Genomic DNA, 21,111 nt, shown 5'->3' with positions numbered 1-21,111 from the left:
CTTCCTTCTCTTTTAATGTAAGAAATGTAAATTTCAAAACCCATTCACTCTTTTTCTAGAAATAAGTCAAACAGATATCCTAGAACTAACAATTTGCATATAGAATTCTGAGTGTGGCAATAAGCAAACTCTTTTCATTGTAAAATAAAAACAAGTCTTTCTAGAACTAATTTACATGTAAAGTATCTCTAGAACTATCTTACACATGGAATTATATATAATAAAAAACTGATTTGTACACAGACTATTATATAACGATAAAATATTATGTTCCAATTGAGTATATTACTATTATCATTGTCACTAGTTACATGAGGTTATTTCAGATTTTGTTTATCATTATAATTTCCAAGATCAGGAGTTGAAGAATCCCAGTGGGACCAAATGATTTGGCCAGGGCCATCTCCTGAGTCTGTGACCAGGGAAGTTACTTTTTTGTTTCCATAAAGTCAATCTACTAATTAACCCTCAGGAAGCTAGTTTTTCCATAATACTTTTAAGTAAAAGAATTATTTCTTCTAACACTTCCCATATCAGAAATCCAAATATCAGCATTTATTCAATAAACTGTTTTATAACATAATCAAAATGAACTACAAATGATTTTACATTTAGGCATAAACATAAAATAAACACAAACATTTACAATGGAAAGATGCAGTAATTAAGTTTTAAGAATATGGTATATTCATCCATTTTGAGGGCGTGATACCCAATCAGTCTCTTGACTTTTCAAGAGCTGGGAGCTCAGGTCTGCTCCTAATGGCGCTTGGGGGAAACTATACGATGTTGGAGAAAAAGCCCTGGGCTCCAGTGTGTAAATGATGCACTCTGTCCCACTGAGCCGTCACACTGATCCTATGTTTTATTATTTACAACTGAAGTAGCACTGTTCCCATTAAAAACAATAATCTTTTATTCTGAGAAATTTTTAAATCACGAACTCCTCACAACTTCAGGTTTTCTTTAAATGAGGAATATATTTTTAACTCTAAAATTCCCAAAAAAAACTCAGTAATCAGTTGTGAATTTATTAATGGAGGAAATTTCTATTTTGGTCAAACTAAGTAAATGAGTAGTAATAAATTTGAGATGAGACATACCCCATAAGATATAGTTATGATAGCACTGTAACACTGTCCTCCCGTTGTTCATTGATTTGCTCGAGAGGGCCCAGTAACGTCTCCATTGTGAGACTTGTTGTTACTGTGTATGGCATATCGAATACATCACGGGTAGCTTGCCAGGCTTTGCCACGCGGGCGAGATCCTCTCGGTAGCTTTCTGGGCTCTCTGAGAGGGGCGGAGGAATCGAACCCAGGTCAGCCGTGTGCAAGGCAAATGCCCTACCCACTGTACTATTGCTCCAGCCCATAGTTATGGTATCATATTCAAATAAATACAAATCAAATTTACACCATTTTCAAATAAAAACAAACTTGTCAAAGAACTCTTCTAAGTAAAACAGGGAAGTGATATCTTCGTTAATTTAGTCTTTAAATGAACTTAATGTCTTGAATTTCTGGATCCAAGAGCTACTTGCAATTTATGATGAAAGGCATTTATCTGTTCTTTCCGAACTGGCCAGTTCAAGATGCAGTATGATTTAAACATTCCTCTTCTCAAACAAAGTGCATGGTTCAGTTTATAATCTGGAATCTCCTCAAGAAAGATCAATATGATGGAATCCAGATTTTGTTCAATAGCTTGTTGAACTGCATGATGTACCTTGAATCTAAATTTTAAAATGTATATATTAAGTTACATATTAAGAAACAATTATTATAACCAAACATCCTAAAATCTAAAATCTTCCTGGGAATTAGATTTATCACTAAAAAGCAGGTTATGGCTTTTTCTTTATTTTATATAAAAATTTAGAACTGTGAGTAATAACATTAGTGCTATTTATAAGTGCTATTTTCAATTGAAAACTGAGAACACACTTAAAATATCACAGTGCTCACTTACCTTTTGCATAATGGATCCTTTAGTAGATGGTGTGTTATAACAAAAACAATTTTTCTGCTTCGTTTGATGCTATTTACAATTGCCTCAAGTTCAAGGACACCTGCCTCAAAGTCCCTTTCTTCCAGACAAAATTTGAGAGTTTGATCTTTTTCTTCCATTGAGGAGAAGTGTTTCCAGACCCAATCCCGATCTTTTCGAGCATGAACTATATATGCTGCGTAATCAAACTGTTCGGGCTGTTTTTCTATTTCTTTGAAACCCAGAATTCGATGCACCAAAACAGTCGAATAAAAAGATATTCTCCAGCCTTCAAAATGGATTAATAGTACAATGAAAATAAAAATCAATAAGATACTAGTATTGATCATGAAAAGGAGTTCAAAGGGGGCACTGTCTTTACAAGGTGATGTGTCAAAAAGCTCCACTGAGAAACCATGATATGGAGGTGGGGTGTTACAGAGGTAATGAGTTGATAGTTCAGAGATATTGGTATGGGTATCATTCATCCAACTAACAAACCAGGAAATACTTTCACAAGTACAATCAAAAGGGTTGAAGCTCATGTCTAAGTTGCTCAGATTCTTGAAAGGTGGCCCGAAAACATCCTTCTCAACTGATGTTATGAGATTCTTCTGAAGACTCAGTGATTTTAAAGACACCTGGCTATCAAAAACAGATGGTGGAAGTGTGTTTAAATTATTCATCCCTAAGAGGATGGTCCTTAATTCAAATAAGTCCTTGAACATCTCTGCAGGAATTTCATCAAAGCCGTTAGACTCTAAGTTAAGGACATGGAGGTGAGAAAGACCCTTTAGAAAATAAACAGGACCACCAGGGTTTGCATGTTTCCAGAGCCGTGCTAAGTTGTTATGTTGTAAATTCAAAATTTCCAATTTCTCAAGACCATCCAAAAGTTCTTCCTTTACGTTAGCTATATTGTTGTTGCTTAAATCCAGAATGACCAAGTTATGAAGAGGGTGGAAGGGGGAAGGGGAGTTATCCACATTTTTAAGGGCTACCCTTCGGAGCATCAATCGTTGAAGGCTTGGGACCAAAGCAAAAGAGTTTTCCATCAGTTGTAAGCCTTTGTTATAGGAAAGGTATATTTCAACAATATTTTCCAGACCTCTCCACTCCTGGCCTGTGAGTTTTTGTTCAATTTCATTGAGTCCAAGGTCAAGAATCTTCAGCTGCCTCAACCAAGAAAAAGCACCACTCTCTATTCTGGAGATCTTGTTTCTGGTTAGGTTGAGTAGGAGCAAAGGAGAATGAGTGAGTGATAAAAATGTTTCATTTGTTAAAATTCGCAAACTTGCAAAGGAGTTGGCTAGATTTAAGTATTTCAGCTTTATCAATCCTGTGAACATACTGCTTTTTGTGTTTGGGAAGTTGTTATCTGCCATGTCAAGATATTCCAAACGTTTTAGCCACTGAAAGGAAAAATCATCAATCTCGGGGAGTGAAGCAAGGAGAAAACTTTGTTTAGTAAAAGCATGTCGCAAATTCATGTGTCTCACATTAAGAAGTCCATAAAAGGAGCGAGAATATAAATGTTGTATATTGTTATATTCCAGGAAGACACACTCTAGATGTGGAAGCCAAGTGAAAGAATCGTTACCAATCACATTTAAGGAGTTGTGAGAAAGATCAAGTATGGTAAGATTTGTTGGGTTTAGTCCAAGAAATGTCAGATTGCTTATGCTGTCCAGCTGGACATTGCTCAATGAGAGATTCTGGATGCTTGTGTTTGATAATTCCAAACAAAGTTTTTCTGTGAGCCTTGGACCCAGTTGGACATTGTTCAGAGAGAGGCCAAATAAATTTCCAATGGCATTAAAACACCCTGGAGAGAACTAAAGACATAGGGAGAAAAGTTAATAATGAAAGATGCAATAGCCCTCAGGAAGCTTTAACACAAGGTTTGACCCAATCCCCCTTCCCTATTCATAACTTGTTCTAGGACTTCAATCCATTGTGAATGCGTAGCTTTCTTACTCTGCGCCTGTAATGTCGACTTCCTCCTTTAGCCGGTACCTCCTATGACCTTGGATTCATTTCTAGCTAGCATTCTTGTCTCAGAGTAGATGACATTTTTTTTTTCAGGGGGCCTCCGTGAACTCTCAATATAGGTGGATTCTCTAAATACTTGGACTTCATATTTAAATAAGCTATTTTTAAAGTTATCATTGGGGCAGATCCAATTTTTGTATTGGTGACCATCATCCTCAATGATCAACTTGGAATCGATGGGTTTTATTTTCATTCACTGAATGAACAATTTTCCTTCTGTAATCTTGACGCATAGCCATCCTCTTCATCCTTCCCACTACTTGGTTCATTGTAGTGTGTCTAGCTTTTTTCTGTCCTTTTCCTGTTTCCTCATTAGAGGCATTAACTGTTTTAGGACACACAAGGGAAAGAAGAGACCAGAAGGCAGGGCAGAGGATCCCACAGAGGACAGGAATTAGACCTGGCAGTTCAATCCACCAGGGAAGCAAAGAAGCTCAAATTTCTATGGTCTCATTTATACAATATTAGAGTTAATGGAAGAAAGGACAGATGTGGAAGAAAACGTACTTAACTTTAAATAAAGTGAGTTGAAATTGAAAATGAAAAGTGAGTTATTAAAAGTTATGGTAAATAATATGGTATGATTGGTGCACTTGTAAAACTCCTGGAATATGATATAAAAACTGCTCAAAACTCAATTTGTCACCTGCTGGTCACCTGTGAGATCTTTAACAAGTACCATGATTTTTCTTCAACTCAACTTACTCTTGTTTACAGTGATAATAATAATAATCAGTTAGTTATAAAACTATAGGCAGAAATATTTAAAAAAACACATCATAGTGCCTGATACAGCTGTACTCTGTGAATTTAAGCTTCTTATTTCTTTCTTATTTCTTGGATAAATGCCAGAGATAAAACATACTCAAATGCTAACCATTGTCTGTGAATTGTTGACTTTCAGGTGATTTTTCATTTCTTCTCATTATAAAACATTTTATACTTCTGCAAAAAATATTCTCAAAGAAATAACTGTTCAAAAATTGAAATAAACCACCTGAACAAAATATTGAATTATCACAGGATAATTATGTGCAGAAACCATTTTTTATATCTGAAAATTAATGTCCTTTTTATAAATTTGACTTAATTTTGGATTGACAACATTCTTATTTCTAGTTCTTAAATAAATAAACATAGCTATATATGAAAATAGTTAAATTCAAAGTAATGGATCCAAAGAGAAGGTTATTTATGTCACACTTAGACTATTATAGAAAGGCCTTTATAATAATCTAATGCTTAGTATCATTTATTGCTATTAGAAATAAGTCAGGCACTAAAATTATCTGCCACACAGCTTATATATATAATAAATATATAATATATATGTGGTTTGGGGGCCATTCTCAGTGGTGCTCAGGTCACGCTCCTGGCTCTTGCACTTAGAGACCACTCCTGGTGGGCTCAGGAGACATTGTGGGGTGCAGGGAATCCAACCTTGATTGGACTTGAGCAAGGCAAGCTCTCTACCTGCTATGCTGTCATTCTAGGTTATTATGCCAATTTAAATTTTATTATTATTCTTATTGTTGTTTTCTTCTTGAGTCACACCTAGAGATGCTCAGGGGTTAGTCCTAGTCTGCACTCAGAAATTTCTCCTGGAAGAGCTCTGGCAACCAGGTAGGATGCTGAGGATAGAACCCGGGTTGACCACTTGCAAGGCACACACCCTACCTGCTGTGCTATCATTCTGACTCTCTCATGCCAATTTTTAAGACTAGGGAGAAGAAAGAACTGGAATAATTTGCCTGATTTCATAATTTTTAAGAAATAAATCCCAGAAATGGAGTCAAATAACCGAATTCACTGCCTGTGCTTTTAACCAATGTGCTATTTTAACTTCATCAGATACTCTGTGTGTGTGTGTGTTTGTGTGTGTGTGTGTGTGTGTGAGTACACATGCGCGCACATGCATACATGTGTGTATGTATGGTAATATTTCTGCTTTATAAGTGAGGACTGGAAACCCAGAGATGTTAAGTTCTCCAAGGCCGAAGAATGCTGTGTAATGGGATAGGAATCTTGAACCCACTTCATATTGACAGCAGAGTCCCAGCAACCACTTGCTATCAAACTATCCTGAAAAGATAGCATCACTGGTACTAGGTAGTCTCACTGCAAGAAGTTTCAGTACATAATTAGTTGTTCATATATAAATTTTGTTGTAAACATTTTTAAAATGAAAGAGGGACATTCAAAGATATGAAATACAACTTTTTACGTGATATTAAAAATAAAAATAGTTCAAAATATGAAATAGTTAAATACATTTTTAATGCTATAGATTAATGTCAGTGTTGTGCTAATAACTGATTTTCTTTAGTGGACTGTAATGCTTGTCTTTCAAATCTTTTATTTAATCACAGTAGCATTTGTTGCATTTTTCAATGATCAAACTTTAGACTATTATTCTATAAAAGGTAAAAGGTAAAGGTAAAGGCCCTCCCATTGACCGTCGATTTGCTCGAGCGGGCCCAGTAACGTCTCCATTGGAGACTTTGTTGTTACTGTGTTTGGCATATCGAATACTCTCGGTAGCTTGCCGGGCTCTCCGAGAGGGGCGGAGGAATCGAACTTGGGTCGGCCATGTTGGCCGCTTGTAAGGCGAACGCCCTACCGCTGTACTATTATATAAAATAATGAATATTAGTTTGCAAGCAGTTTCTTGTTTCTTCAGTAGATTAATGAAAGCAATTAATTCTGCTCTTTTATAGAAAAATTGCCTTATGGCCAGTCAATTGGTTTTGCAATGAAAATGTTTGTGACAAAGATGCTTTTGAAGTCTTTTGAAGCTACTGAGCAAGGATAGTCATTGGTCACAAACAGCAAGGATAAAGGATTTCTGGAACATGGCAGAAGGCATCATTTCTTTCTCTTTTAATCTATAGATTCTTATCTATTACCAGTATGGGACTACCACAGCTCAATGTAAACTCCTAATAAGTTTACCTTACTTCTTACCTCTTTAATTTGATTAGATGACAGTTCTAATTTTTCCAAAGAAGAATTGCCAAGGAAATAAAGCTCTTCATGACTTAATGAGTGAATTTTGTTATTTGACAATCGAAGCTCTTGTAGATTTTCTAGTTGTATCTGAGTTCCTAACTTAGTAGATGACAAGCCATTTCGAGATAGATCTAATTTCACTAAATTCTGTGAGGAAAAAAATGTAAGTGAGAGACTTGTCAAAAAGATAAAAAGAATTGCAAATGCATATAAACTTACGAATATTTCAATAGCAAAATGTCACCTTTTTATTTATTCCGTGAAAAAAGAGTCAGTAATAAATTATTTTTGCTGTAATCAAAAACATCACACTTCTGTTAAGGACCAATTTTGGGAAGCAGGGGATAGTTTAAAGGATGGAAGTATTCTTTCATGCAAAAGGTTTGGGTTCCCTTGTCAGAGGTGGATTTTACAGCATTCAGCCGAAGAGAAGGACAACATGGAGGGCGGGATCCACAGATCCCGAAGGGAAAAAAAAAAAAAGGTTCCAAAAAGAGCTGAGATCATCGGGAAGCCCCAGATGGGGTAGGTACCGCATCCCGCCTTCCCCAGATGGAACCCCGGTGACCAGAAGCCGCTACAACCACAGCTCGAGTATGCGGGAACTAGGACTTTTCCTCAAAACCGTGCGGCCGCTCATGCGGCCGCGCGAAATCTCTCTATATACAAAGTGATCCATGGGAAGTAAACCACCCAACGTTTCTCTCTGAAAATCATAGTTAAGTTTGGAGCACAGCCACAGCCCCAGAAACACAAGGACTTAATGCATAACCCTTGTCAGAGGCCCTGGCAACACCTTCCTGAGTACCACTTCATCACTAACCTGAGCATCTAACCATCAGGTCAAGTTTCACCAGAGTCCTTCCACCACAAATGCAATCACATTTTAGAGACGAGGAATATTGCTCAGTGGTAGAGTCATGCTCCTCATGTAGGAGAGAATCTCTGGAATTCCTCTCCTGAACAACAGCAATAAATGATGACAATAAGAAAAGAGCTGCAGAGCATGCTTTGCCCAGGTTTGATCCCAGCACCACCTGTTTTCTCACACTGAGCAGGACTCGCCCCCCTCCCCCCCCAGCAACACAGGGTGTGACCTCCAAACCAAATAAAAAAAAAATCAAACCAAGTCCCTGAATTTCTGTTACCAAAATAAAAGCGAATAAATCTCTACTTGTAAAAACGGCAATGTCCATATTAGCTTTTATTTACTTTCTAGTTTCGTTCACGAGAGTTCAAGATGCAGCTCTGTCTAAAGTTCATTGATTTAAAAGAAGGCCTTTGATTCTGTTGATTCTGATTCTAATCGTAAGTACTTATTAATGATGTAAGGAATATAGATGCGGCTTATTGCACTTAAAGTGCCATAGATCAACTTTGGAATCCAAACATACAAAAAACAAATTCTTGAAGGATGGGTAGAACTTTGCCACCAGTAAAATCCTAAAAAGAATTTTTGTTAAGAAGATTTGTAGTTATACATGAACTTTTGTCTCGATATGGGATGCTTTAGAATCCAGTGCCACTTTGGAACATGTAAACTTCCAACTCAAGGTAATGGTAAGGAAAAGCTGGTGTGTTTTAGGGAACAACTGCATATGGTATCTCCTAAGGCAGAAAAAAATTTTTATAGTATCTGAAAGAAAACTAACATGTGTAAGTTACCACTCTAATCATATTTTGGGGCTTTTGTGTCTGAAGACATTTTACATCAGAATCTAAGAAGATACAAGAAGTAAGTATCAAGCAAATCATTTTCTAAATGTTTCTAAGTACACTTGAATATATACCTTATTTTTGATATTTAAGATCAAGGAATGATTAATTTTTATAAAGTTTGAAAATAGGTTTGGTTTAAGAATAGCATGCAGTTGTCAGAGATTTAAAATTTAAACAAACTACACAAAAGAAAATGGTAACAGACATTGAAAAGGCATTGAACAATGGGCTTCTTAACATTCATTGATTTATTAAGTAAATCAGAATTTGGACTGGAAATTATTCTTAAGGACTAAATTAGCAGTATTTAGAGCCTATTGGTCTTGTTCTTCATAAAGATATTAATATTCTACTGGGATAAACTCCACATCCTGTTCTATTTCTAATGGGAGGTAGTTAAAAATCGAGAGCTCTTTAAAATTAATGTTAAGATGACTTAAAGACAATATGTTCTCTTTTTAAAATACTGTTGATCACAATGGCAATATTTGTGTGTGAGTAGAACAGATTTATTATTCTTTGCCTTGACAGGTAAAGTTTCAATGCATCAGTGTCTTGAAAATTTAGTGAATAACATTCCACATTTTGTATATTGAAATGTACACTTAAAACTTACCTTTAGGTTTTTAAAGGGATTGGTTTGAATTTTCTGAATTGTGTTGGACATGAGATAGAGTTCAACCAAACTCATGCAGGAGAAAAAGGTTTTATCAGAAAGTTGAGATAGCTGGTTATGTTGGAGGTTCAACATCCTCAACAAAGGAAGCACTTCGCACAACTTTGGATCTAGTTTTGAGATGGAGTTATACCCTCCATCCAAGACAGTGAGTTGACTATATCTTGTAAAATTGTCAGGTGGCAGTCTTCGGAGTTGATTATGTGTAAGATTCAACACAGTTATGTTTGTTGGGAGATCATCGGGTATTTGAGTCAACTTCAAATGACTACAGTCAGCTACTTCGTGTCTCACAACACATTTGTTGACAGAGGATGCATATGGGACCGAGAAGAACAACAATCCCAGAAAGAAGCAGATAGAGGACAAAGTCAGTCTCATGATTTGATCCTAGAAAATAGAAAAGAAAGGCAAGAAATGGACATTAAAAATGGAAGCTCTTACGTGCATTCTTATAGTCCTTATAAAGTAAGTAACCTCTCTAGCAATATGATTCATTCATTTAAACTTTTATGGTATAGAAGTAAGCATTATAAAAGTATTATGTCAAATGTAAAGAATTAAAACAGCACAGAAAGACCACAAGTATAATATCCTCTCCCGCTTCACCCTTTACCTCTATCTAGTTCCAGTAGTCCAAGGTAAACAGTCTTGATAATTTCTGTCTTGAATTCTCCTGGTTGCCTCCTCAGAGTTAAGCAGAAGCTTGTATTTTTATTCATTGATTTGAATAAATTTCTTGCTATCGTTAAATAAGGATATAAAATAATTATAATTACATGAAAATATAAGTTATATTATAAAATAATTATACTATTTCCATTTCCTCATCACAACTTTAAATAAATTTTAATGTAATCTATGGTTACATTTATAACTTTAAAGACTACTCAGAAAATTCAATTTATTCACCAACTTTAGGCAAAAATCCCTGACTTTTGATATAGAACATAAGCACCCTGTAATTTTTGTTTTTTTTGTGTGTGTGTTTTGTGTTACATCTAGTGGTGCTAAAAGCTTACTCCTGACTCTGTGCTCAGTGATCACTACTGGTAGTGCTAGAGTCCTGGGGTACGCTGGTAGGGAATATACTGAACTCAGATCGGATGCAAGTTAAGGCCAGCACCTTAATTCATCTCTCAGGCCCAATACTGCTGTATTTTTTGTTTGTTTTCTTCTTTCTTTCTTTCTTTCTTTCTTTCTTTCTTTCTTTCTTTCTCTCTTTCTTTCTTTGTGAAACACCATGAGCTACAGTTGTAGATTTATAAATTTTTGTGCTTGGGTTTCAATTGTACAATGATCAAGCACCCATCCCTCCACCAGTGCCCATTTTCCACCACCACGGGTCCCAGTATCCCTTCCACCCCACATCCCCCCATCCCACCTTGCCTCTGTGGCAGAATATTCCCTTTTGTTCTCTCTCTCCTTTTGGGTGTTGTGGTTTGCAAAAGAGGCATTGAGAGGCAATCATGTTTGGTCTATAGTCTACTTTCAGCATGTATCTCTCATCCTGGGAGGATCCTCCCAACACCCTTTATTTGGTGCTCCCTTCTCCATCTGAGCTGCCTTTTCCCCCAGCATGTGCATCTGGCCTCCAAGCCATGGAATGAACCCCCTGGTACTTATCTCAGATATTCTTGGGTGTTAGTCTCCTATTTTGTTACTTTATGCTTCCCAGATAGCACAGCGGGTAGGGCGTTCGCCTTACAAGCGGCCAACATGGCCAACCCGAGTTCAATTCCTCCGCCCCTCTCGGAGAGCCCGGCAAGCTACCGAGAGTATTCGATATGCCAGACACAGTAACACCAAAGTCTCCAATGGAGACGTTACTGGGCCCGCTCGAGCAAATCGACGATCAACGGGAGGGCCTTTACCTTTACCTTTATGCTTCCCAGATGAATGCAATCTTTCTATGTCTGTCCCTCTCTTTCTGACTCATTTCACTTAGCATGATACTTTCCATGTAGTACCACTTGTATGTAAATTTCATGACTTCATCTTTCCTAACAGCTACATAGTACTCCATTGTGTCTATGTACCAAAGTTTCTTTAACCAGTCATCTGTTCTCAGGCACTCAGACTTTTTTCAGATTCTGGCTATTGTAAAGAGTGCTGCAATGAACAAACAGGTGCAGATGTCACTTCTACTATATATTTTTTTGCCTCTCTGGGATATATTCCCAGGAGTGGTATTGCTGGGTCAAATGGGAGCTCAAATTCTAATTTTTTGAGAATTGTCCATACTGTCTTCCAAAAGGAGTGAACCAGTCAGCATTCCCACCAGCAACACTGCTCGTTTTTTTTTGTTTGTTTGTTTTTGTTTTTGTTTTTTTGCTTTTTGGGTCACACCAAGCAATGCACAGGAGTTACTTCTGGTTCATGCACTCAGGAATTACTCCTGGCAGTGCTCAGGGGACCATATGGGATGCTGGGAGTCAAACCTAGGTCGGCCACATGCAAGGCAAATGCCCTACCCTCTGTGCTATTGCTCCAGCCCCCAACACTGCTGTATTTTTAATACACTTCTTATACCTTTATTTCTCCTGAAATTCTAACTTGCAAAATTACTTCATATTGTCAATATATAAAGCATTATTATTTTATCTTAGAATTATGATGTACTTGGTTTTGACTAATTCAGAAAATCTAAGTCAACCAATATCATTTATTGTGATGTGATACATAAAATATTCACAGCAGATTGGCAGGATTTAGAGATACATTGAGATTAATGGAACAAAGCCTGGAATTGCGGTCTCTGTTTTAATTCTGACTTTTCTACTTCGTTGTCTCTAGAATGTTCATTCATGTCTAAACTTTCTCACCTTTCAAGTAGAAGTAATTATAATATCTCTTTCATACCCTCCAGGATTTTATGAGAATGAAGAAAGGTAATATATATATGTGCATATATATATTATATATTATTCTAGATGCTATGCCACCAATAGTCTAAAACTATGTAAACAAACAATAGCCAAATAAATAATGATAAAAAATTTAAAGGCAGAAGTTTGAATAAATACTCTTGGATTGGAATTGAAAATACCAATAGAAGTCATACTTCTACATAGGAATGTGTATAGAAATAAATATAGATATGATACGCATTCACTTGTACTCAGGCATATAATTTTTAACTCTGTCACATGATCTGGCTTAGAAATAAAGCACATACGCAGTGTGATATTTTAGTATCTAAGTAGCATTTTCCCATGAAAGGAACCAATGCTTATTGGATGAAGGTTTAAAGCAGGGAATAAAATAAAGGAGATAGAGCTGCCGCCAGGATCCTGGTCCGGCACACCTGCCTCCGCTTCTACAATGAGAGCCAGCCCAACTAGTCCCTGCCCCCGCCCCCAACAGGTTTGAGGACCAGCATCCAGACTGGCTGGGGGCGTGGCCTCCTCAAAGTGGGCGTGGCCTTATGTGTGGCCAGTTATACTTCCCACTCTTAGCACTCTCCTCACTCCTCAGCCTTCATCACCTAATTCTGTGGGAAATGTCCTGGCTGCCTCAAACATAATAGAATAATAATCCACCAGAATACTCCCATTTCAACAAAAAAACTGTACTCCAGAAGCTGTTAAAGCCCAATATAAGAGAGCACCTCCTCCAACGTTTCTCCTATTGCCTATCACCCATTAAAATACAGAATAATGTCTGAGAGGAAGGACATATTCTAGAAGGGGAGAAGGGTGACCACCATCAACCGACCTTATTGAGAATCCTTTCCCACAGAAAGAGGGAATAGTGCTCGTGAACTTCAAGGTTTTTCTTCTATACGACCAGAACAGCATGAAGAAACAGTGCAAGTCTCCACTACGAGGAGAGGACAAAGAGTCCCGAATCCTCAACAGAGGCTACCAACAAATATGAGCTCTCCAATGAAGAATTCTGTGTTGAAATGCTGAGGATGTTCAAAGAATTCAAAGAATCAATGGAGGAGACATCCAGAAAATTAAAGGAAGAAATGAAAGAAACAGTGGAACGAATAGCGGAGAAAATACAGGAAGAAATGAGAGCAGAAATAAGAAAGCTACAAAAAGAAATGTCACAAATGAAGGATTCTGTAGATGAAATTAAAAACTCACTGGATGCCCTCAGCAGTAGAACGACTACAGCCGAAGACAGGATCAATGAGCTTGAAGATGAGCAACAGAAATCGCATAGGGAACAACAAACGATGGGAAAAGACCTCAAAATAGCTCTAAGGCAAATCAGAGATCTAGGGGATGATGCCAACAGGAACAACATTAGAATCATCAGAGTACCAGAAGGACAAGGAGGCAACCCCAATGAAAAAGCCACCGTGAAAGAAATCATTGCTGAAAAGTTCCCAGGGTTAAAGAATGCAGACATCCAGATCCAAGGAACCAGATGGGTGCCAGCTAAAAGAGATCCTAATAACACTCCAAGGCATATGGTACACTCCAAGGCATATCGTAGTCAGAATGATGGATACCGTGGATAGAGACACAGTACAGCAAGCAGCAAGGTCAAAGAAGGAAATCACATACGAAGGAGCAGCTTTAGATTTACAGCAGACCTATCAGACGAAACCCTCCAAGCCCAAAGACAATGGTGGAATATAGTGAAAAAACTCAATGAAATGAATGCCTCACCAAGAATACTTTATCCAGCTAATACTTTATTCATTTAAACTCGATGCAGTGATACACCATTTTATAGATAAACAACAGCTCAGGAACGTCATAGAATCAAAACCAAACCTAAAAGAAGGATTAAAGGGGCTCCTGTAAGATAAGAAGGAAAACACTTATAAGCACAACCAATCCCTACAGAAAGATGGCACAAAATCCCATGATAATAATCTCCCTCAATGTCAATGGTCTAATAGAGCGGCAAAATGGATCCAGAAACTGAAACCAACATTCTGCTGTCTACAAGAAACTCATCTTGGGGGCTGGAATGATAGCACAACAGGTAGGGGATTTGCCTTGCACGCGGCCAACCTAGGTTTGATTCCCAGCATCCCAAATGGTCCCCTGAGCACCGCCAGGGGTAATTCCTGAGTGCAGAGTCAGGAGTAACCCCTGTGCATCGCCAGGTGTAACCCAAAAAGCAAATAATAATAATAATAATAATAATAATAATAATAGAAGAAGAAGAAGAAGAAGAAGAAGAAGAAGAAGAAGAAGAAGAAGAAGAAGAATCTCATTTAAAAAGTCAGAGCAAAACAGACTCAAAGTTAAAGAACGGAAAACAATCCCGCAAGGAAACAGCTCCCTCAAAAAGGCTGGGGTGGCCATACTAGTATCAGAAAACACAGTCTTCAGGTTGAAAAAATATCAGAAGGGAAAGTGAAGGCCATTTTCTATTTATCAAGGGATACGTACAACAGGAAGAAATGACACTCTTAAATGTATACACACCGAATGAGGGACCAGCTAAATACTTAAAACAACTGCTAACAGATTTTAAGGAGGACATTGCTAGCAACACAATAGTGCTCAAAGACTTCAGCATTGCCTCATCACTTCTGGATAGATAAACAAGAACAAAACTCAGCAAGGAATAAATAGAAGAGACAGGGCTAATAGACCTATACAGGGCTTTACATCCCCAAAAGAAAGAATACACATTCTTTTCCAATGCACACAGAACATTTTCCAAAATAGACCACGTGCTAGTCCACAAAACATAACTCAATAAAATCAGAAAGATAGAAGTAGTATCAACAATCTTTCAGACCACGATGCGCTGAAGATAGAAGCACTGCACTGCACCGCACTGTCCTCCTGTTATTCATCAATTTGCTCAAACAGGCCCAGGAACGTCTCCATTGTGAGACTTCTGTTACTGTGTTTGGCATATCTGTGTTTAGCATATCGAATACATCACGGGTATCTTGCCAGGCTTGCCGTGCAGGTGAGATACTCTCGGTAGCTTGCCGGGCTTTCCGAGAGGGGTGGAGGAATCCAACCCGGCTCAGCTGGGCCGGCTGTGTGCAAGGCAAACGCCCTACCACTGTACTAATGCTCCAGCCCTCACACAAAAAAACCGAGAAACAAATCAAACACCTGGAAATTAAACAACTCAATGTTGAACAACAAGTGGGTCAGGAAGGAAGTCAAGGACGTAATCAAAAGATACCTGGAAACAAATGAGAATGAAGACAAGAGCTACCAGAACCTGTGAGAGGCAGCTATAGCCGTGTTAAGAGGAAAAATTGTAGCTTTGCAAGCATTCTAAGGAAGGAAGAAAGGGCCTACATAGATAACCTGACATCACAGCTCAAGATCTTAGAAAAAAACCAACAAAAGGAACCAAAACGTGGCCGAAGGAAAGAAATAATAAAACTTAGAGCAGAAATTAACAACATGGGAACCCAAAAAACAATCTGAAAGGTCAATGAAACCAAGAGCTGGTTCTTTGAGAAAATAAACAACATTGATAAACCACTAGCAAGACTCACAAAGAAAGAGAGAGAACCTGAATAAACCAAATCAGAAATGAAAAGGGGGACATCACAATAGAAACCAATGAAATTCAAAAGATCACCAGAGACTACTTTGAGAGTCTGTATGCCATGAAAGAAAAGAACCTAGAAGAAATGGATAAATTCCTGGATTCCTATAATCTCCCAAGATTGAACCAAGAAGACTTGGGATACCTGAATAGACCCATTCATATCAAGGAAATTAAAACTGTATCAAAAGTCTTCCCAAAAACAAAAGCCAAGTCCCAGATGGATTCACTAGTGAATTCTTCCAAACATTTAAAGAAGACCTGCTGCCAGTTATCCTCAAGCTTTTCCAGGAAGTTAAAAAAACAAAAACTCTCCCAAACAGCTTCTATGAGGCACATATCTCCTTAATACCAAAAGCAAAAACTCCACCAACAAAGAAAACTATAGACCAATATCCCTGATGAACACGAATTCGAAGATCCTCAACAAAATATTAGCAAATAGAATCCAACAAAAAAGACCATACACCACAACAAAGTAGGATTCATCCCGGGGATGCAAGGATGGTTTAACATTTGAAAATCAATAAAGTAAAGATAAAGACCATATGACTATATCAATAGACACAGAGAAAACTTTTGACAAGATCCAGCACCAGTTTATGATGAAAACTCTCACCAAAATGGGTTTTGAAGGAACTTTCCTCAAGATAGTCAAAGCCACCTACGACAAACCCATGACAACCATTATCCTCAATGGGGAAAAAATAAGGGCCTTTCCTCTAAGATCAGGGACAAGACAAGGATGCCCACTATCACCACTTCTATTTTATATAGTGCTGGAAGTACTTGAAATAGTGATTAAGCAAGAAAAAGACATTAAAGGCATCCAGATAGGAAAGGAAGAAATCAAGCTCTCACTTTTCGCAGATGATATGATACTATATCTCGAGAATCCTAAATCCTCTACCAAGAAACTTCTAGAAACAATAGACTTGTACAGTAAAGTCGCAGGCTATAAAATCAATGCCCCCAAATCCATGGCCTTCCTATACACAAATAATCAGGGAGAGGAAAATCACACGAATAAAATAATCCCGTTCACAATTGTGCCCCAGAAAACCAAGTACCTCAGAATCAGCCTAACTAAAGAGGTAAAGGACCTCTACAATGAAAACTATAAAATGCTACTCCATGAAATAAAAGAAGACATGAGGAAATGGAAACATATCCCCTGCTCATGGATAGGAAAAATTAACATCATCAAAATGGCAATAATCCCCAAAGCATTATACAGATTCAATCCAATCCCTATAAGGATACCATGAAATTCTTCAAAGAAATAGATCAAGAACTCCCGAAATTCATATGGAACAACAAACTCCCATAAATAGCTAAAGCAATTCTTGGGGAGGTATTACTGTCCCGAAACTCAAACTCTACTACAAAGCAGCTATAATTAAAACTGCATGGTACTAGACCACAGGCAGGGCTGCAGACCAATGGGACCAGGTGGAATATTCGTACACATAACTCCAAATGTATGAAGATCTAATCTTTGATAAGGGAGCAAGAAATGTGAAGTGGAACAAGGAAAGCCTCTTCAACAAATGGTGCTGGCATAACTGGACAACCACATGCAAAAAAAAAAAAAGGGCTTAGACCTCGACCTAACACCATGCACAAAAGTCAGATCAAAATGGATTAAAGATCTCAACATCAGGCCAAAATCCATAAGATACATTGAAGACAAGGTCGGCAAAACCTTCCATGATATTGAGGGTAATGGTATCTTCAAAGACGACACTCCACTGACCAACCAAATGGAAACAGAGATAAACAAAAGGGACTATCTTAAATTAAGAAGCGTCTGCACCTCAAAAGATACAATAACCCAAATACAAAAACAATCTACAGAATGGGAAAGGATATTTACCCAATACTCATCTGATAAAGGGTTGATAATCAAGGACATACAAAGCACTGCTTGAACTCCACAAGAAGAAAACATCTAACCCCATCAAAAAAATGGGAAAATAGGGTGATGAAATGAACAGAAACTTTCCCAGAGAAGAAACCCAAATGGATAAAAGGCACTTGAGAAAATGGTCTATATCACTAACCATCAGGGAGATGCAGATCAAAACAACAATGAGATATCATCTCAGACTACAGAGACTGGCCCACATACAAAAAAACAAAAGCAACCGGTGTTCATGTGGATGTGGCAAGAATGGGACTCTCCTTAATTACTAGTGGGAATGCTGACTATTCAGCCCTTTTGGAAAACAGTATGGACAATTCTCAAAAAATTAGAAATTGAGTTCCCATTTGACCCAGAAATACCACTCCTGGGAATATGTCCCGGAGAGGCAAAAAAGTACAGTCAAAATAACATCTGCACTTCCATGTTCATTGCTGCACTGTTCACAATAGCCAAAATCTGGAAAACACCTGAGTGCTGAGATCAGATGACCGGTTAAAGAAACTTTGGTATACCTACACAATGGAGTACTATGTAGCTGTTAGAAAAGATGAAGTCATGAAATTTACATGCAAGTGGTACTACATGGAAAGTATCAAAGGGTGTTGGGAGGATCTTCCCAGGATGAGAGATGCATGCTGAAAGTAGACTATAGACTGAACATGATTGCCATTCAATGCATCTTTTGCAAACCACAGCACCCAAAAAGAGAGAGAGAACAAAAGGAATTCCCTACCACACAGGTGTGGCGGGATGGGGGGGTTGGGGGTGGGAGGGATACTGGGATCATTGTTGGTGGAGAATGGGCACTGGTGGAGGGATGGGTACACATTCATTGTATAACTGAAACCCAAGCAAAAAAATTTGTAAGTCTACAACTACAACTGTACCTAATGGTGTTTCACTAATAACATTTTTTTTAAAAAGAATAATTTTGGGGCCAAACCAGTGAGAATCATGGTTTATTTCTGGCGTTACTGCACTCAGAAATTTCTCCTGGTGATGCTCAAGGGACCAGCTAGAATGCTAGGGATTGAACCTGGGTTGACTGCATGCAAAGCAACAGTCGTCCTGCTGTACTATCACTCCAGCTCCTCTACCTGTTTTCTTATAGGGTAAAATATACATAAAATATTTTCATGATCACGACCATCCTGTTATTCATCGATTGCCTCGAGCAGGCCCCAGTAACGTCTCCTTCGTCCTAGCCCTGAGATTTTTTTAAAAAGTGCCATATTCAAGGCTCTTTCAGAGTTAGGAGAATGAGACCCATCATTGTTACTGGTATTTGGCATATTGGGTACGCCACAGGGAGTTTGCCAGACTCTGCCGTGTGGGCAGGTTACATTTGGTAGCCTGCCAGTTTGTTCAAACTAGGAATGAGATAATAAGATGTCGCGCAGTCGCAAATGCGGGAGCTGGGTTTTATAGTCTCTGAGTCTTGGTCGTTGATGGGATTACACTGTGCCAGGGGGCCAGTTGGTGGGTGTGACCCCCGCCTACTGGAATTTGGAGGATCTGGGTGGAGGATGCTCAGCCCCGACCCGAGTAGGCTTGGAGATCTCAGTCCCGGGACGTGCATGCCTTTGTTTCTCTGCCAGTACTTTCATATGTGTGGAGAGTGGTCTCAGCATATATAAAATATTGTATCAATCTAAAAAAATAAGGGAGATAAATCTTAAAGTATTGTGTATAAAGCAGTATTTAGTGTATATGTTTGTGTAGGGAGGTATGTGGAGAGGTAGTAGGGATTGAACCAACGGTCAGTACACAAAGTATGTACTTTATCACCAAGCCAAGTCCCTGGTCTCAGCCATTTTTTTGAATAAACTTTTATCAATTCTGTGTCTTTCTTAAAAAAAAGTGTTTAAGTATTGGCTTGTATCTGGGCACTTTCTTTTTTTTTCTGTAATCAGTCAGTTCTTATGCTAATGCACATCCTATTGATTAAGTAGTTTTACAGTAGGTCTTTTTTAAAAGAAATATGAAGGGGTACTGCTTTTTATTCAGGCACTTATTAAGCTGACCAAATATGGCATGAACTCCACATAACATTTTTTTTTATTTTTTAAAAAAGATCTTTATTTGATAGTATTTATTTTATTTTTTTTCCTTTATTTTATTTTATTTTTTTTAAAGTTGTAGATTTACAATTTTTTGTGCTTTAGTTTCAATCATACAATGATCAGATACCCATCCCTCCACCAGTGCCCATCTTCCACCACCATGGATAATATCCCTCCCACCCCCATCCCCCCATACCCCCTGTCTCTGTGGCAGGGCAATCCCCTGTGTTCTCTCTCTCCTTTTGGGTGTTGTGGTCTGCAGAAGAGGCATTGAGTGGCAAACATGTTCAGTCCATAGTCTACTTTCGACATGCATCTCCCCTCCTGGGAGGATCCTCCAAACATCCTTTATTTGGTGCTCCCTTCTCTATCTGAACTGCCCTTTCCTCTAGGATACCCGGCTGGCCTCTAAGTTATGGAGTAATCCTGCTGGTGCTGATCTCAGCTATTCTTGGGTATTAATCTCATACTTTGTTACTTTATATCCCCCAGATGAATGCAATCTTTCTATGTCTATCCCTCTCTTTCTGACTCATTTCGCTTAGCATGATACTTTCCATATTGTACCACTTGTATGTAAAGTTCATGACTTCATCTTTTCTAAGAGCTACATAGTACTCCATTGTGTAGATGTACCAAAGTTTCTTTAACCAGTCATCTGTTCTTGGGCATTCAGGTTTCTTCCAGTTTCTGGCTATTGTAAAGAGTGCTGCAATGAACAAACAAGTGCAGATGTCACTTCGACTATACATTTTTGCCTCTCTGGGATATATTCCCAGGAGTGGTATTGCTGGGTCAAATGGGAGCTCAATTTCTAATTTTTTGAGAATCGTCCATACTGTTTTCCAGAAGGGCTGAACCAGTCGACATTCCCACCAACAGTGAAGGAGTGTCCCTTTCTCGCCACATCCACGCCAGCATCGGTTGCTTTTGTTCTTTTGAATGTGGGCCAGTCTCTGAGGTGTGAGATGGTATCTCATTGTGGTTTTGATCTGCATCTCCCTGATGATTAATGATGTAGAGCATTTTCTCATGTGCTTTTTTGCCATTCGGATTTCTTCTTTGAGAAAGTTTCTGTTCATTTCATTGCCCCATTTTTGGATGGGGTTGGATGTTTTCTTCTTGTGGAGTTTAACCAGTATTTTGTATATCCTGGATATCAACCCCTTGTCAGATGTGTATTCG

General features: G+C 38.2%; 1 protein-coding gene across 3 annotated transcripts in view; it reads right to left on the bottom strand.

Annotated features, from left to right (window-relative positions):
- Nucleotides 1-636: 636 nt before the first annotated feature.
- Nucleotides 637-21,111, bottom strand: part of TLR3 (toll like receptor 3) — a 34,195-nt gene continuing 13,720 nt past the window's right edge. For 2 of the 3 annotated variants that reach the window (XM_056114386.1, XM_056114387.1), the window contains 5 exons: nucleotides 10,061-10,186; nucleotides 9,385-9,834; nucleotides 7,005-7,196; nucleotides 1,971-3,823; nucleotides 637-1,734 (listed from right to left, as the gene is read on the bottom strand). In XM_056114386.1, the coding sequence (XP_055970361.1) occupies nucleotides 1,506-1,734; nucleotides 1,971-3,823; nucleotides 7,005-7,196; nucleotides 9,385-9,825 (2,715 nt within the window). In that variant the 5' untranslated portion in view covers nucleotides 9,826-9,834; nucleotides 10,061-10,186 and the 3' untranslated portion in view covers nucleotides 637-1,505. The remainder of the gene's footprint in view (nucleotides 1,735-1,970; nucleotides 3,824-7,004; nucleotides 7,197-9,384; nucleotides 9,835-10,060; nucleotides 10,187-21,111) is intronic. The other variant, XM_056114385.1, reaches the window with a different exon arrangement.

This window comes from Sorex fumeus, unplaced genomic scaffold (genome assembly GCF_029834395.1).
Source record: "Sorex fumeus unplaced genomic scaffold, SorFum_2.1 ptg000024l, whole genome shotgun sequence".
Lineage (NCBI taxonomy): Eukaryota > Metazoa > Chordata > Mammalia > Eulipotyphla > Soricidae > Sorex > Sorex fumeus.
This window is presented reverse-complemented; position numbering and strand designations above follow the sequence as displayed.